Source organism: Psammomys obesus, unplaced genomic scaffold (genome assembly GCF_907164565.1).
Source record: "Psammomys obesus unplaced genomic scaffold, mPsaObe1.curated_primary_1811, whole genome shotgun sequence".
Lineage (NCBI taxonomy): Eukaryota > Metazoa > Chordata > Mammalia > Rodentia > Muridae > Psammomys > Psammomys obesus.
Window position 1 is genome coordinate 11,909,088 of NW_026589137.1, and position 14,059 is coordinate 11,923,146.

At 37.1% G+C, this 14,059-nt stretch overlaps 1 protein-coding gene across 1 annotated transcript in view; it reads right to left on the reverse strand.

The window, feature by feature from the left end:
* The window catches only part of Col4a5 (collagen type IV alpha 5 chain), a gene marked incomplete at its 5' end in the record, with an annotated part of 167,757 nt that overhangs the window by 69,679 nt on the left and 84,019 nt on the right, over window positions 1-14,059 (reverse strand). The window contains 3 exons of the mRNA XM_055604962.1: window positions 8,278-8,417; window positions 9,210-9,299; window positions 11,807-11,905. Coding sequence (XP_055460937.1) covers window positions 8,278-8,417; window positions 9,210-9,299; window positions 11,807-11,905 — 329 coding nt within the window. The remainder of the gene's footprint in view (window positions 1-8,277; window positions 8,418-9,209; window positions 9,300-11,806; window positions 11,906-14,059) is intronic.

Consider the following 14,059-nt stretch of genomic DNA (forward strand, 5'->3'; position numbering starts at 1 on the left):
AAAGGTGATGAGAGAGAAAGCATGACACTATGTTAAAATAATGGCTTCAGTCATATATTTTATTATTCAGTAAAATATTATTAAAGTTATTGCTTCAAATAGCAAGCTAGAATAGGCAAAAGTGGCTCAAATTGTCACAAAAACATCAAAGAAGATGTTTTATGAAAATATCATAAAATCAAGCTATGCCATGAAATTGCAGTATTATATATAGTTCCAGTAAGCTATATATTATATAAATACATATTTAAATTTAATTTTAAATATCTTCAAAACTAAGTGCAAGGAAATCATTATCTATTTCATTGTCAAATCTCTGGATTATATAACTTAAAACATCAAGAAATTAGGAGATTAATTTCAAGAGAATTGAAAACATTACTTTGATAGGAAGAAATCTCCTAGCACATTTTTCTACCACTGAGGACAAAGTCTTTGCATAACTTACTGAGATAATACTCAGACCACACAAGCCAGTCAGTTCAGTGTTCTTAGTACATTCATGGAGTTGGATAACTATCATCTAATTTTAGAAAATTTAACATGCCACACACAAAAACACCAGTACTCATTAGTAGTCATCCCATATTCCCTTTATCACTCCAGGGCCTAGAAACACTTACTTTGCTGTGTATGCTGGTTTACCTATTCTGGACATTTTATGTAAATACAAGCATGTAATATAGGTATTTTGTGTCTAGCCTATTTTATTTAGACTGAATTTTGGAGGATTATCTATTTACTCCTATTATTCATCAAGTAATAGTCTATTGAATAAAGCATGCTCTGTTTAGCCATTCATCCACTAATGGACATTTGGATTTATTCCATTAACTGACCATTACAAATAATGATGCTGTGAGTATTCACATATAAGTATAGGTGTTTTCAAAGAAACACAAGCTCACTTCTCTTAGGTATATAATAGATTGGGACTGTAAGATTATATGATTGGTATAAATTTTGAGGCATCACCAAATATATTTATAACAGTTATATCATTTTACTTTCCCACTAGCAATATGTAAGGCTTCCAATTTTATTACATCACTTTCAACCTTCTGGAAAGTGGCCACTTTACTGAGTGGAAAGTAGTATCTCAATGTATCTCAATGTACCTATTAATTAGGTGTGTGCCATCATGCCTTGTTGATGTGGTGTTGAAGACAATCCCTAAGGATCCATGAGTATTAGGTAAACATTCTACCAACTAAGCTACATCCCCAGGCCCTGTTTACTATTTCTAATGGTAATCTTCCAAATGAATACAATGTACTATCTCACTGTGTAATTGATTTACATTTCTGTATTAATTAGCAATGTGGATTAATTACATCTTTTAATGTATTTTCTGTCCATTTGTATATGAGTTTTGGAGAAACTATTCGAGGCTATTGTTTATTTTTGAATTAGGCTCTTAGGTCTATTTTAAAAAGTTAACATCTGTCAGCTTCATCCTTGTACATATGGGTATCCTACTAAAGTACACCCATAGGCTGCATAGAAAACTGCTGACTATGATCCTCTTGCCTAAGAGAACTATTGATAATTCAAAGATTTTGGGTACACCTATAATTATAAATTAACAGATGGTTTATAGTGCTGGTTTTTAGTTTACTATGCAATGTTGAAATCAGTCTCTTGTAGAAAAACAATATACAATATAGACAAATTTAAGAAGTTAAAAATTTAAATCAATGAGTAAAAATGGAATTTCTCTCAATCCCCCTGAAATTAGCAACAAGGCAAGGCTGCCTACTCTCTCTGTATATCTTCAAAATAGTACTTGAAGTCCTAGCATGAACAATAAGACAACTAAAGGATATCAAGGGCATACAAATCAGAAAGGAAGAAGTCAAAGTATCACTATTTGCAGATGATAGGACAGTATACATGAGTGACCCAAAAATTCTACCGGAGAACTCCTTTAGCTGATGAACACCTTCAGCAAAGTGGCTGGATACAAAATAACTAAAAAATAAAAAAATAAAAAAAAAATAAAAAAAAAATGAGTAGTCCTCCTGTATACAAAAGAAAAAAGGGCTGAGAAAGAAATTAGGGAAACTACACCCTTCACAATAGCTACTAATAACAAAGTATCTTGGTATGATTCTAACCAAGCAAGTAAAAGACCTGTTTGAAAAAAAAATGTCTCTGAAGAAAGAAATCGATGAATATATCAGAAGATGGAAAGATCTCCCATGCTCATGGATTATAGGATCAACATAGTGAAAATGAACATTATGCCAAAATCAATCTACAGATTCAATGAAATTCCCATCAAAATGCCAACACAATTCTTTACAGACCTTGAAAGAACAATTCTCAACTTCATATGGAAAAACAAAAAAACCTGTAATTGCTAAACAATCCTATATAGCAACATATCATTTGGATGTATCTCTATCCCTGATCTCAAGCTGTACTACAGAGCAATTATAATAAAAAACTGCATGGTATTGGCATAGAAAGAGAATGTTAGATCCATGGAATCAAAGAGAAGACACAGAAATAAACCCACACACTTAGAGATACTTGATTTTTGACAAAGAAGCCAAAACCATACAATGGAAAAAGAAAGCATCTTTAACAAATGGTGCTGGTCCAAAGGATGTCTACATGCAGAAAAATTCAAATAGACCCATATTTATCAACTCTTTGGCATAGGAGATAATTTTCTGAACAGAACACCAACAGCACAGGCTCTAAATTAACAATCAATAAACGGGGTCTCATGAAACTGAAAAGTAAAGCAAATGACACTGTCATCAGAACAAAATGAGAGCCTGCAGATTGGGAAAGAATCTTCACCAACCTTATATCTGATAGAGGGCTAATACCAAGAATATATAAAGAACTTAATAAGTTAAACAGTAACACACCAAGTAATCCAATTAAATACTGGGCGACAGAGCAAAAGAGAATATTCTCAATTGAGGAATACTGAATTGCAGAGAAACCCTTAAAGAAATGCTCAGTGTCCTTAGATGTCAGGGAAATGCAAATCAAAATGACCCTGAGATTTCACCTTACACACATCAGAATAGCTAAGATTAAAAACTCAAGTGACACCGCATGTAGAAGAGGATGTAGAGAAATGGGAACCCTGTTTCATTGCTGGTGGGGATGTAAACTTGTACAACCACATTGGGAATCAATCTGGCGCTTTTTCAGATAATTAAGAATACTATGTCCTCAAGATCCAGCTATACCACCCCCAGGCATATATCTAAAATATGCTCAACTATACAACAAGAACATTAGCTCAACCATGTTCATAACAGCTTTATTTGTAATAGCCAGAATCTGGAAACAACCCAAATGTCCCTCAACTGAGGAATGGATACAGAAACTAAGGTACAGTTTCACAATGGAATTCTAATCATCATTTAAAAACAAGGAAATCATGAGATTTGCAGGCAAATGGTGGGAACTAGAAAAGATTACCCTGAGTGAGGTATCCCAGAAGCAGTAAGACACACACAGTATATACTCACTCATAAGTGGATATTAGCCATAATAATAAAGGATAAACATACTAAACTATGTACACCTAAAGAAGCTAAGCAAAAGGATGACCCTGGGTAAGATAATCAATCCTCCCACAGAAAGGAAAAGGAGATGGACATTGGAAGAGGGACAAAACAGGGAACAGGGCAGGATGCTACAACAGAGGTCCTTTGAAAGACTCTACCCAACAAGATATCAAAGCAGATGCTAAAACTCATAGCCAAACTTTGGGCAGAGTGCAGGAAATCTTATGAAAGAAGGGGGAGATAGAAAGACTTGGAGAGGACAGGAGCTACACAAGGAGAGCAACAAAACCAAAATATCTCCACAAAGAGAGCACAGGGATCTTTGCAAATACCTATACTCTGACCAAGGACCATGCCTGGAGATAACCTAGAACCCCTGCAGAGATGTAGCATGTGGCAGCTTAGTCTCCAAGTGGGCTCCCTAAGGGGAGCAGGGACTGTCTCTGACATGAACTCAGTGGCTGTCTCATTGATCACCTCCCCCTGATGAGGGAGGAGCCTTGCCAGGCCACAGAGGAAGGCAATGCAGCCAGTACTGATGAGACCAGATAGGCAAGGGTCAGATGGAAGGTGGGGAGTATCTCCCCTATGAGTGGACAAGGGAAGGGACATGGGAAGATATGAAGAAGGGCAGGTGGGATTAGGTGGGGATGAGGGAGAGGGCTACAGCATGGATACAATGTGAATAAACTGTAATTTATGAAAAAATAAATATTTTTAAAAAGAAAAAGAGCTTTTTATTAGACTTAAAGGTGTGAATGTTGGAATAATGTTCTTGTGGAATGTATACAATTTACCCTTGTTCATTGAAATGCTGATTTCTCTACCTCACCATCTGCTTTTAAAGGAGACATTGCAGTGTAATGTTTTTTCTAAGCATCACCTGTCTCAAACTTGTGTAAACATGACACCATTTGTTCTTTGTATTTTCAAAAACAAAACAAACAAACAACAACAAAAAAAAACAATGCTGTTCAGTAGAGAGAATAAGGTGGGACATCCTGGTCCTGAGGGTAAGGGAGAGAAGAAAGTGGGAAGAGTTGGAGAGGACAGATCAGAAGGACAGGACTTGGAACAATGAGGAAAGATGAACCGGACCTAGATATGACTAAAAGCAAGCATAATGTGAGAAATCTGCATGGGAGGAAACTATGAGGGATGGGAGGTTTAAGGATGGAGTAAATATTGCCCATCATAGTGCTCTAGGTTAATTAAATTAAAAAAAATGCAAATAGAGCCATATTTATCACAAAACATATTATGCACAAAACTAAAGTCCTAATGGATCAAAGACCTCAACATAAAACCAGAAACAACCTGTTAGAAGAAAAAGTGGGGAAGAGCCTTGAACTCATTGGCACAGGAGACAACTTCCTGAACAGAACACCAACATCACAAGCTCTAATATCAACAATCAATAAATGGGACCTCATGAAACTGAAAAGCTTCTGTAAAGCAAAGGACACTAAAAGCAGAACAAAGCAACAGCTGGCAGATTGGGAAAGGATCTTCACCTACCGTTTATCTGACAGAGGACTAATATCCAGAATATATAAAGGACTCAAGAAGGTGAAAAGCAACAGATCATGGAATCCAAATTAAAAATGGGGTACAGAGCTAAGCAGAGAATTATCAATAGAAGAATATCGAATAGCAGAGAAACACTTAAAGAGATGTTCAACACCCTTAGTCATCAGGGAAATGCATATCAAAATGACCCTGAGATTTCACCTTACACCTATCAGAATAGCTAAGAACAAAAATTCAGGTGACAATACATGCTGGAGAGGTTATGGAGAAAGGGGAACCCTCCTCCATTGCTGGTGGGAATGTAAACTTGTACAACTACTTTGGGAATCAATCTGGTACTTTCTCAGACAGTTAGGAATAGTGCTTCCTCTCCTTCCATCTGACCCTTGCCTGGTGCTTGGTTGGAGTATCAGTCTCAAAAACTAACCAACCCCGTGCTCAGATGTTTTGGTTCTGTTGCCCTCCTTGTGGAGCTCCTGTCCTCTCTGGGTCTTTCTCCTCCTTATTTCTTAAGATACCTTGTACTCACCTAAAGTTTGGCTATGAGACTCAGCATCAGCTTTAATACCTTGCTGGGTAGAGTCTTTCAGAGGCCCTCTGTGGTTGGCTCCTGTCCTGTCCCTGTTTTCTCCATCTTCCAATATCCATGTCATTTGTCTTTCTGAGTGAGGATTTATCATCTTACCCAGCCTCCTCCTTTTTGCTTGGCTTCTTTAGGTGTACAGCTTTTAGTATGTTTATCCTATATTATATGGCTAATATCCATTTATAAGTGAGTATATACCATGTGTGTCTTTCTGGTTCTGGGATACCTTACTCAGGATGATCTTTTCTAGTTCCCACCATTTGCCTGCAAATTTCATAATTTGCTTGTTTTTAATTGCTGATTAGTATATTGTGTAACTGTACCACAGTTTCTGTATCCATTCCTCAATTGATGGACATCTGGGTTGTTTCCAGTTTCTGGCTATTACAAATAAAGCTGCTACAAATATGGTTGAGCTAATGTCCTTGTTGTGTACCTGAGCATATTTTGGATATCTGCCTAGGCATGCTATAGCTGGATCTTGAGGAAGTACTATTCCTAATTATCTGAGAAAGTGTCAGATTGATTTCCAAAGTGGTTGTACATGTTTACATTCCCACCAGCAATGAAACAGGGTTCCCCTTTCTCCTTATCCTCTCTAGCCTGTATGGTCCTTAGTTGGAGTATCAGTCTCAGAAAAGACCCCTGTGTCCAGATATATTTGGTCCTTGTGGTGTGCCCATCCTCTCCAGGTCTTACTAACTCCCCCTTCTTTCATATGATTCCCTGCACTCTTCCCAAGGTTTGGTTATGAGTCTCAGCATCTGTTTTGATACACTGCTAGGTAGAGTCTTTCACAATTAGGAATAGTGCTATCTCAAGATCCAGCTATACCACTCCTAGGCATACATTCAAAATATGCTCAAGTACACAACAGGACATTTGCTCAACCATGTTTTCAGCAGCTTTGTAATATCTAGAACCTGGAAACAACCTAGGCTTTCCTCAATGGACAAATGGATACAGATCCTGTGGTACATTTACACAATGGAATACTACTCAGCAATTAAAAACTAGGAAATCATGAAGCTTGCATGCAAATTCTGGGAATTATAAAAGAATATCCTGAGTGAGGTATCCCAGAAGCAGAAAGACACACACAGTCTATACTCACTTATAAGTGGATACTAAACCTATAAGATAGGACAAACATACTAAAATCTGTACACCTAAAGAAGCTAAACAAGAAGAGGTTCTGGAGTAAGGTGACCAATCCCACTTAGAAAGACAAATGGGATGGACATTGGAAGTAGGAGAAAAGAAGAAACAGGACAGGAGCTAACCATTGAGGGCCTCTGAAAGTCACTTGAATTTTTGATCTTAGCCATTCTGATGGGTGTAAGGTGAAATCTCAGGGTAGTTTTGATTTACATCTCCCTGATGACTAAGGACGTTGAGCATCTCTTTAAGTGTTTCTCTGCCATTCTATATCCCTTTACAGAAAATTCTCTGTTCAGCTCTGTTCCCCATTTTTTAATTGGATTACTTGATTTGCTGATGTTTTAACTTCTTGCGTTCTTTAGATGTTCTGGATATTAGCTCTCTGTCAGATATAGAGGTTGATGAAGATCCTTTCCCTGTCTGTAGGTTGTCGTTTTGTTCTGATGACAGTGTCCTTTGCTTTACAGAAGCTTTTCAGTTTCATGAAATTCCATTTATTGATTTTTGATCTTAGAGCTTGTGCTGATGGTGTTCTGTTCAGGAAGTTGTCTCCTGTGCCAATGAGTTCCAAGCTCTTCCCTACTTTTTCTTTTAACCGATTTAGTGTGTCTGGTTTTATGTTGAGGTCTTTGATCCACTAGGACTTTAGTTTTGTGCAGGGTGATAAATATGGATCTATTTGCATTTTTCTACACATAGACATCTAGTTAGACCAGCACCTTTTCTTGAAGATGCTGTTTTGTTTTTTGTTTTTTGTTTTTTCCCCATTGTATGATTTTGACTTCTTTGGCAAAGATCAAACATCCATAGGTGTGTGGGTTTATTTCTGGGTCTTCAGTTTGATTCCATTGATCCACTGTTCTTCATCTCTCTCATTACTATATCTCATGATGACTTTGTTGTTTCAGCAAGAAAATATGAGCAACCACTGAATTACATTCTTTATATTTTTCTCCAAACTTGCTTTTTCCAAAATCTTTCCTATCTTCTACTGTTTTAGGAACAAAATTTTGAATTTAACCTGAACTCCCTCTTTTCTCTCATTTTTCATACACAGATATTTCTGGTTTGACCAATGACTCCTTTTCAGAATCAGATCATTTCTTATCACTTCCACTGTCACCAGCCTGGTCCAACCCACCAGTATGCCGATGTTGTATACACTATCGTAACTGTTCTGTATATTATTTGTTTTTAAATCAAGGAGGGAGTTTAATTTTAAATAAATAATGTAAAATCATCATATTATTTCCTTTTGCTTCCCATTTTACTAGGAATAAAAATTACACCATTGTTATGCTTATTGTTACCAGCTTGACTACACAATGTAAGAGAAAAGGGAATTAACACATCCTGTGCTCAGAACATGTCTTGTCATTCTGGAGTCTTTTTAGTGAAGAATTAGAAATGAGCACAGTTAAAAGCTATAACTTCTCATTCACATCAGAAGAAGAAAAGGATTACCTTTGGACCAGGAAGACCTGGAAGACTAAGGCCTGAAACACCGGGATCTCCTTTACTTCCTTTCTGGCCAGGTAACCCCAGAGAGCCAGGTTGTCCAGGAGCTCCAGGAGGTCCAGGGGGACCATCCACACCTTGAGGGCCTGTTGAAAATGTATAATGCATAATATTCAATAAAATTCTCTGTATTCATGGCAAACCTAAGATAAACTTGCAAAAGTATCTTTGGGGAAAAAACTTGTGCAAACTGAGCTTCACACACAAGTGTATATAAGAACTTATTTCCTTTTTTTTTCTTTCTTTTTTGCTTTTTTTTTTTTTTTTGAGAAAGGGATTACAGGCATGCATCACCACTATCTGGTTTAACAATCTATTTCTAAAGAAATTTTGATAGAAAAAAAAAGCTAGAAAACACAGTTTTGGAATCCTGACTTTTTAATTTCTTAAAATTCTTACCCTTATTACTCACTTAAATATTTTTTTGTAGGGAGAGATCTATCTATTCATTATTTTAGCAAGTGTCTTACTCTGATTCTGTCAACATTAGCTACTACATCTCCAGTGCTTCAGCTCCCAAGCCTCATAGATATTATCACTTAGCTACATACCCAGACTTTACATTTAACATCTTTTCTGATAAAAAGGGGGGGTGGGATAAATGAAGGTTAGGTTACAGGTCAATTGACAGAGTGTTTGCCTCATATAAATAAAGTTGTAGCTTCAATCTTTAATACATTATAAGCTAGGCATGGTGTCAAGTATTTGTAAGCCCAGTATTTTGTGGGTAGATACAGTATGAATATAAGTTCAATGTCATCATCAGCTATGTAGCACGTTTGATGATAAATTGTGCTACATACTTGAGACCCTGTTTCAAAGGAAAAAGACACTAAATATTAGTAGGATTAAATGAGTATGACTTCTTCATCACTCACCGGGAAAACCCATGTCACCAATGTATCCTTTAGGTCCAGGAGATCCTGTAAGTCCTGGTGGACCAGGAAGACCAGGGTTACCCTTGGGACCTATAAAAGTAATGTTGGTAAAATTAAAGCAAAAAGTGGCAGAGAGTCATTGAAAGAATACATTTTATTGTATTAAAGTCTACAGATACAATTCAGTGTGAAATAGGCAAGGAGTCCCTCAGAAGGCTCTTTAGTAACATAATGGACTATAATTATGTTAATATGGATCTTTAAATTCAACATCATGAGAAAAATGACAATTTTATCTGAACAGCTTGGTTCTTTTCCTAAAACAATTCCATGCATTTGGTGTTCTGTTCATTGCATATGTGTAACTATCTATTTTGTGTTCTCGCAGATAAAAACCATGTAAGAATGAGTAATAAAATTTTAGCAGTAGATTTGTAGCATGACAAAGCTCCACTATGATAGGCCTACATGTTTACCAGTGCTGCCATATGTATTTTTCTTTTTCTTTCACAGTGACTTCTAGGTCTAGGAAGAAAATGTGGACGACGTTGGGAAGAAACCAGACATGAATCAAACTTTCTGACACCACCAAGATAATGTGGTATGAATAAGATTGCAAATAAATGACCTTCAGGACTCTTCTAAGAAAATAAAGACCAGCTGCTTTTTGTTTTCTTCGGAGTCAAACCAAAACAAAATACCTGAAAGTTTCATGAGCAGTAAGAAAAAAAGTAAAAAAAAAAATTGTTCACTGTAAGAGCATTTGTTCTATAAAAGACTGTACAAGGAGGGCTGTGAAACTTTCATGTTTAGATATTTTTAAAAATTAAAAATTACAATTATCTGTTTGGGTTATTTTTTGTTTTGTTTTTATTTCAATTATTTTTATTTTTATTAAATATTTATTAGAGTTTATTCACTTTGGATCTCCCCTGTACCTCCCTTCCTCCTCCCCTCCAATCCCACCCTCCCTCTTCCCCACCCATTTCCCTCTCCCAGTCCACTGATGAGGGAGGCCCTCCTCCCCTTCCCTCTGATCTTAGTCTATCAGGTCTCATCAGGATTGGCTGCATTGTTTTCTTCTGTGGCCTAGTAAGACTGCTCCCCTCTCAGGCAGAGGTGAGCAAAGAGCAGGCCAATCAGTTCCCATCAGAGACAGTCCCTGTCCCCATTACTATGGAGGCCACTTGGACACTGAACTGTCATGGGCTATATCTATGCAGAGGTTCCAGGCCATCTCCTAAGTGGTCCTTGGATGGAGTATCAGTCTCAGAAAAGACCCCTGTGCCCAGACTTTTTGGATCTGTTGCTGTCCTTGTGGAGCACCTGTTCTCTCCAGGTCTTACTATCTCCTACTTCTTTCAGAAGATTCCCTGCACTCTGCCCAAAGTTTGGCTATGAGTCTCAGCATCTGCCTTGATACCCTGCCAAGCAGAGCCTTTCAGAGACCCTCTGTGGTAAGCTCCTGTCCTGTTTTCTGTTTTCTCCCTCCTCCAATGTCCATCCTCTTTGCCTTTCTGAATGGGGATGGAGCACCTTAGCCAGAGTCCTCTTCTTGATTAGCTTCCTTAGGTGTACAGATTTTAGTATGTTTATCCTATGTTACATGTTTAATATCCACTTATGAGTGAGTATATGCCCTGTGTGTCTTTCTGTTTTGGGATACCTCACTCAGGATGACCTTTTTCAGTACAAAAGACAAAAGGTCTGAGAAAGAAATTATGGAAACAACACCCTTCACAATAGCCACAAAGGACATAAAGTACCTTGGAGTGACCCTAACCAAGCAAGTCAAAGATTGTATGAAAAAAATTTCAAGTCTCTGAAGAAAGAATTAGAAGAAGATATCAAAAGATGGAAAGATCTTCCATGCTCATGGCTTAGCAGGATTAACATAGTACAAATGGCCATCTTACCAAAAGCAATCTACAGATTCAATGCAATTCGCATCAATTTACCAACACAATTCTTTACAGATCTTGAAAGAAAAATTCTCAACTTCATATGGAATAACAAGAAGCCCAGAATTGCTAAAACAATCCTCTACAATAAAAGATCTTCTGGAGGTAACTCCATCCCTGATCTCAAGTTGTACTATAGAGCAACAGTAAGAAAAACTGCATGGTACTGGCATAGAAACAGAATGGTGGATCAATGGAATAGGATAGGAGACCCAGAAATAAACCTACACACTTATGGTCACCTGGTTTTTGAAAAAGATGCCAATTATCTGTTTTACATTGCAGAATGTTTGACTTACCTGATGTCAACAAACAACAACTAAAGTAGGTGAATTCTTCAGGCTTCTACCCTATAATTATCATACTTTTATGTTGGAGTATTTGTACTAAAATATAGCACATTATTTGAATCATAATTCTACATATAGCGTGTTGTGAACAAAATATGAATCTGAATAAGCAAAATAAAGTGTCTTGTATATCCCATATGATAAAACTTGGGTCAAATGTCAACAGTTTTGTCAAGCCTAGCTGCATAACCAGATCCAAATAATCACTAAATGGGATAAATACATAATTACTTTTCTAGAGATCGTTCTCAGCTATTCAAATTTCACAGTAGTCTATCTTAAATACCTGGTAGTCCTGGCAATCCGGGTTTTCCACTGAGTCCAGGTTGCCCTGGGTCTCCAGGCAATCCCTGGTAGCCTTTTGGTCCTGAAAGCCCAGGAATACCTTCCAAAGATAAGCATAAAAAAACGTTAGGCTGATTCTAATTAACAAATTAAATGAATTTTCCAAAAATCTCCGTAAGTTTTGAACTGTATGTAAGTTAAATAGAGAAATTGGTTCTCCCCCCTCTCTCCCTCTCTCTCTCTCTCCCTCTCTCTCTCTCTCTCCCCTCTCTCCCTCTCTCTCTCTCCCCCTCTCTCTCTCTCCCCTCTCTCTTTCTCTCTGTCTGTGTGTGTGTGTGTGTTTGTGTGTGTGTTGACTGCTGCACTTTAACCAATTTTTAAAATTTGTTCTCTGTGACAACTTTTTTTTTTCTGACAGTCTAATTGGTTTCATAAATCAGAAGAAAAAAATTCCTAGTACAAATAAGAATGAAAAGGTTACCAAAAAGATGCAACAGAAGTCAACTTCAAGATGACTCCTAGGGAAGATAAGGTAATATGGATAGAAACCACCCTTTACATAGTACTTTGGAGGGAAACGATGCTCCACAGGATACTTTTTTTTTTTTTTTTTTTTTTGATGATTCTATCAAGTAGTCATGTTTTGGAGTGCCACATTTTAGGGATAATTTAACAGAGTTTCAAAGAATTGGTAGTGGTAGCTGTGCAGCATCTTTGCCTCTAAGATGATACAGATATGGATCCTGAATTATTAACATGCTCCTGGAGATTGACGGAATGTGAAGCACAGCAAGAAATTGTCTGTCATTGGGTTTCATCCCCAGCACTTCAAACAAGAGGAACAGCAAAGTAATGTTTGATGCTTGGCCCTGTTCACCTGTATTAAAAATAACAGTGGCCAAATTGTGATAATCTGATATACTATGAACTATTAGCTTCTCTAATTATTACTATCTCCCACAAAGGAATTCAGATCAGCCAAATAAAGTCAAGTTCCTCTTTGTTTCTAACTGCCTCAAAGTGTTTTATCATTAAGAATCGAACAGTAGAAGTCAAGTATACTTTACTCCCTTATAATTTGGAAAGCTAAAAGGAGCAATGTAATACAATAACCCCAGGAGCTAGTGAGATTGCTCAGTAGATGAAGGAATAAGCCACAAAGCCTGAAGATCTGAGTAGAACATTTGGAGCCCACATAATGGAGTGGGAGAAGTATAAATTGACATTCACATGGACATTTTAACATATCCATAGGCATACACATCAAACAATCAATAAGAATATGTTTAAGGGATAGCTAAAACAGACATTTCATTTTAGTCATCCAAAATTTACATGTTCTTGCCTCTTTTGGTACTTTGTGAAAAACTCCAATATAAGATTTTTTTTTTTAAGGAAAATTGCCATCAAATCATGTTCAATGAGACTCTGGGCCACGGAGGATGACAATGCGGCCACTCCTGATGTGATTTGGTGGACTGGGATCTGAGGGAAGGGGAGGAGGGCCTTCCCTATTGGTGGACTTGGGGAGGGGCATGAGTGAAGAAGGGGGAGGGAGGGTGGGACTGGGAGGGGAGAAGGGAGGGGCTTATGGAGGGATGCAGGGTGGATAAAGTGTAATTAATAAAAATTAAAAAAAGAGACTCATAACATTTGTTTACACACACACACACACACACACACACGTATAACTGACAATATTAATAGAACACAAAAATTTGCAAGTGCTTTTCCTAAAAGTATGTTTCTTTTCTCTAGGTATATTATATATTAATTTATGAGCATATTTTGTGGTGGTTTTTAATGGACCATGTTAGACTTCTATGAAAGGAATCCAATATTTTTACTTTAAAACTTGTTAAATACAACATTATATTATTGACTTTTATTTAGTTTCAAGGAGAAAAAAATGAAAAGGACCACCACATTTCATAAAAACTCAAATTTGCTGTTCCCAAATTATTGTGACATATATAATTTTCTCTCTTCTGTTCTCCTGTGACAGTTCTGGAAACCTGAAGGTAGTTATTTCAGTCTATTTTATTTGTCAATGCTTTTACTTATGTGTGCATTTATGTATGTGTTTACATACATGCTTGTAGTTTTGTTGGCACATGTGTCTTTGCATGTGCACATAGCTGCCCAAAGTTGAAGCTGCATGTTTTCATAGATTGCTCGCCATTTTGTTCATTTAGGATGGGTCTCTCACGGAACTCAAAACTCTCCTAGAGTTCCTCTGTCTCTGCCTCAAAAT